The 5,011-nt window shown below is 41.1% G+C and overlaps 1 protein-coding gene across 1 annotated transcript; it reads left to right on the top strand.

Annotated features, from left to right (window-relative positions):
• Positions 1-456: 456 nt before the first annotated feature.
• LOC307123768 (piggyBac transposable element-derived protein 4-like) lies at positions 457-2,762 on the top strand. The gene is made up of 3 exons (XM_079812472.1): positions 457-789; positions 905-1,358; positions 1,474-2,762. The coding sequence occupies exons 1-2, from the start codon at positions 482-484 to the stop codon at positions 1,326-1,328; spliced, it is 732 nt and encodes a 243-aa protein (XP_079668598.1). The 5' UTR covers positions 457-481; the 3' UTR covers positions 1,329-1,358; positions 1,474-2,762.
• Positions 2,763-5,011: the final 2,249 nt, after the last annotated feature.

Here is a 5,011-nt window from a genome sequence, read left to right as displayed (position 1 = left end):
TATGTCACTTATAATATACATGGGAGAGATGAAAAGGCCTTCACTGACTGATTACTGGAGGAAACACAAAATTTTCCGCACACCCTTTCCTGCCGAAGTTATGTCTTCAAGGAAATTTTTTTCCATCTCCTCTGCTCTGCATCTCAGTGATCCCAAGGTGGATGCTGAAAACAACACCAAAAGAGGAACAGCTGCCTATGACCGTCTCTGTAAGCTAAAGCCAATGTATCAAGAACTGAGAGATGCATGCAAGAACTTTTTCCATCCTTTCCAGAACATTGCAATTGAGGAGAGGATGGTGGCAACAAAAGCGAGGAATGGACTAAAGCAATATATGAAGGCCAAGCCAACAAAGTGGGGATATAAACTGTTCGTGCTTGCTGACTCATTATTTGCATACACATGGGACTTTTTTATCTATGAGGGTAAATCACCTGCAGCTCCCATCCCACAAAACAAAGGACTAAGTTATGAGTCTGTCATGGCACTGGTTGATGAGAAGATGTTGGGAACAGGCTACAAACTGTTTGTTGACAACTTCTACACCAGTCCAGCGCTGTTTACAGATCTCCTGAAAAAAAACATCTGGGCGTGCGGGACTATTCGGTCCAACAGGATAGGATACCCTAAAACTGCCATGAACAAGCTTCCAAAAAGAGCTGTACAGATGTGCTCCACCATTCACAGAGGCACCGGAGGGAATGTTGTGCAGAGGAAAGTGAAAGGTGGAAATGGACAGTGGGAAACCTTGGATGTACCTGTTCCAGACTGTTTTGCAGAATACAACAGGTTTGTAGAATATTTTCAGTAATGTAATTTTTGTTTGTTTACATTTCATCTATATTGAATATCAAGAACATTTATGAAAATATTCTAAAATATGACCTATTCTATTTCTATTCAGGTTCATGGGTGGAGTAGATGTCTCTGATGCACTCACTGGCTACTACACAAGCGCACACAAAACCAGAAAGTGGTATCGTACCTTCTTCTTCCACTTTGTGGACATAGCCATTGCAAATGCTTTTATACTCCACCGTCAAATGGCTGGTATGAAGAATCAGAAGCCACTGACACAGAAGCAATTCAGAGAACAACTCGTTGAGGAACTTGCTGTGTTGGTGCGTGCTGATGTTCCTTCACCCCCTCCCTCCCACAAAGATGAGACTCGCCACTTACCAGGGAACTTTGCTACAGACAGCACCAAAGGAAGGCGCCAGTGCAGGGTTTGTTCCCAAAAAACCCCGGTTTTTTGTAAGGCATGTTCTGTGGCACTGTGCTTTCTGCCAAAGCGCGACTGCTATGCTGTTTGGCACGAACAGCACTGACTATCCAGACTGTGTTGCAGAATACAACCGGTTAGTAGAATGTATTCAGTAATGTCAATTTTGTTTGTTTGTATTTCATCTATATTGAATATCTAAAACATTTCTGAAATTATTCTAAAATATGCCCTATTCTATTTCTATTCAGGCTTCACCAGCACTGACTACACAGGACTTTTTGGATTGTTTTGCAGGAGACAACGGCCTTTTTTTTAAACATTTGCACATTTCACCAGCACTGACTACACAGGACTTTTTGGATCGTTTTGCTAATATTTGTATACGCAAACTAGAAATGGACTGAAATGTTCAATTAGAGAGATGAACGTCTCTGGGTACTGCCCGTTTAGTGAACTTTATACAACACACAAAACATCGTTGTACTGGGTGTGCGGTGGTAAAGGAGTTACCACCTTCCCAAAGGACTTCTCTTGGAGTGGATGTTGCTATCCAGGAATAGTAGCTCCAGGGATTCATCTTATGTTCCCCTTCGGGGGAGTGGTAGCTGCACTCCAAAAAGTAAATGGACTGGCCTGGATGATAGAACAAATGAAGAATGACACTGCTGATTCAATCACTCTGATAAATGACGAAATGAGAGCAATAAGAAGTGCTGTAATTCAGAACAGACTGAATTTAGACCTTCTAACAGCCAAAGCAGGGGGAGTGTGTAAAATGCTGAATCTATCATGCTGCTTCTTAATTCCAGATCGCTACAACAATATTCACGATTTGGTAAACCACATGAAAACCATAATTGTGGATCCGCCCGTTGCATACGACTGGGGTAAAGAGATGAGAAACTGGTTCTCTAGTTGGGTGACGTATTTGAATATGTTGTTTCCTGCTATACTGATTATTTTACTGATGATATGTCTGGGGCCATGTATTTTGAGAATTTTGCAAGGGATGATTAAGACGAGTATTGGAATGGTCTATAGATCGCAATATTAGACTGAAAATAATCATATTAATAATCATATTCTTTTGTATTTGGTATCTGGAGAGTGACTGAGGGTCCGATACTTAGTGTCGGGAGTGCAATAACAGTGATTATTCATTCAGCCCGGCTCCCAGATAACCAATATGCATTTGCTTGCTCTTATTTGAAAGGTACTATCCCTTAAAAAACAGCCTTAGCTATTTTCCTAAAAGTGAAGCACTAAATCATAAATTATTTAAAGTGGCCATTGTTAATATTTTCTTATTTCTTGGGCTTCACTTTCTAACTTTCCTTGTATAACACTGACTTTTCTGCCATGGTACGTGTGCACAATCAGACAATACATTCAGTAGTCCTTGGACACATTCGCACACACCCAGACATCCCAGACAAAACATTAAGATACACATACACACATTTTGCGCACATACATGTTTCACTTACACCTTTATATATGACCTTTCTTCCTTAATAAATTTGAGAATGTTATAGTACTGCACTGTGTCTGTGGTTCCTTGAGCATTCTCCCAAGATCTTGCGCTGCAGCTGCTGCCACACATCACGGGGGTGGACATCGACTGATGATTGAGAATATTGATATATTGATAGTCTACCTAAAAGTTAGATTCTAACAGCTGGGGGCTCAGTCCGGGATATTCCCAAGAAACACAGGACTGCTGAGAAGTCATCCTCCATCACAGGTAAGTTATCTTTGTATGATTTCCTGTGGTGGTAGGATTGATTGATTGATTGATCTCATAGAAGGTAGAGATAGCCCTGGTGTTCCTGTCCAGGAAGATTTGTCTGTAAGGGTAATGTTTAAATGCACAGTTACCTGACAAATATTTTTTGAGTACTCCCTCCAGTGCGAGGAAGACCCGTTTAGATCTGCTCTGACAGGTAAAACATTCTGAGATAGCCCTCCAGTAGGAGGAAGGACCGTGTAGATCCGCTCTGACGGTCAAACAAGTGTTGATGGGAATATTCCGTTTAGACAATTAATAATTGACAAACTGATTTGATTGACACCAAATATTTGACAAATTGATAAAGAGACCCCTGTGATGTGGTGTGGTAAACTGACAAAATAATCAAATCACAATTGATTAAGTGAAGGATGGGTCAAAAAATATCAAGACCAGAACAAGGGGAAACACCCCGAGACTGGATGTTTAGAAATAGTTGCGGATACTGGACCGAACTGTATTTATCAAATTTGAAAGGGTGGACTCAGGGAAAAATACAATTGGATCATTGCCCTGAAGATGGTTCTTTTAATCCAGGGGATATGGATAGTGCAGATTCGATGATTCATGGGGGATGGGGAAATCCAGAATGGAATTATAAGTACATGAAAGAGGCATACAATAAATGGAAAGAAATGAAAAAATACTGGGATAAGGGTCCAGAGAGGCCGAACTCAAAAAAGAAAAACCAGTCACCCCTATACCAGCCAGCGGTAATACCCCATGTCACACCAGTAGAATACAAGTCAGCTGTGGTGACACATGTCCCGGCGGTAGAATTCAAATCGAGCACTTACCAACATAATGTTCCTAAACATAATGTTCCTAAACATAATGTTCCTAAACATAATGTTCCTAAATTAGAAGAATTGAAACAATCCATCCCTGAAACAAAACTATACCACACCCTAACAGAGAGTAGAGACGGAGTAGAGAGTGAGACTGAACTGTGTGTAGCAGGGGGGGCCACAGCTGATGAACAGAAAACAGAGCCTGCATTTATGTTTGTGAGAAGGGGAAATCAAATTTCCATACGCCCCGCTAAGGCGAGGGATATTGAAAGTATATGTAACAATCTGCCTTCTCCCTCTCATCCGGTGAAATATGTCCAGATCCTAAAAAGTCATACACGATATGCACAATTGACAGGTCCAGATTTTAAAGTAATATTACTCAGAACTCTGGGGGAGGACGTGACAGAGACAGATATAATTGACGGGTGTCCTTCTCTGAGAACAGAAAACGATAAAATGACTTGTAAAGGTACCGCAGATAATCCTAATAAGCTGCTTTGGGAAGAGGAAGAGCATTTAGAGACTTTTTATGAGGAGCTGCAAAAAATGTTAGAAAGAAAGGTGATTTCTAAAAGAGACATTTCATATGCTGCGAACACTAAACAGGAGCCGTAAGAATCAGCCGCAGCTTTCGTAAATAGATTCAAAAAAGCGTGGCAGGACGACTCTAAACTGCCAACCACACAAGATCATATCATACTGTTTATTAACAGATGTTTGAACAACATGAATCCAACACAGGCCCAGCTGATAAGAGTAACCACCTCAAGAATTACTGAGTTGTCTGTGGAAGAATTGTGTGCACGAGTGAGGGAATTAGATGCTGCTGGAGGATTTTCAGATAGCAGCGGGGTGACGGTTAAAACTGAACCTGCATTCATGCTGACAACAGCAGTACAGAGAGAAGGGGGTGGGCACAGGCCAGGGAAGTGTCACTATTGTGGAAAAATGGGCCACTGGTTAAGAGATTGTAGAAAACGGAGATATGATGAGGAGAGAAAGAGAAGGGGAGGGGCAGAAAAAAAGGAGAAGTCGACTGACAACCAATATCAAACAGAATGGACTCCCCAATAGGGAGGCCTACGGAGTGATAGAACCCCAAATACATCTATGCTCACTGTAAAATATGATAACAACAAAATTTATTTGCCAAATTTGGAATTGAGTGTAGATGGGAAGAAATATTGTTTTCTTATTGATACT

The sequence above is a fragment of the Gobio gobio genome (genome assembly GCF_949357685.1).
Source record: "Gobio gobio genome assembly, chromosome: 1".
NCBI classification, from domain to species: Eukaryota; Metazoa; Chordata; class Actinopteri; order Cypriniformes; family Gobionidae; genus Gobio; species Gobio gobio.
The sequence above is the reverse complement of the archived record's forward strand: the minus strand, read 5'-3'. Positions and strand labels throughout refer to the sequence as shown.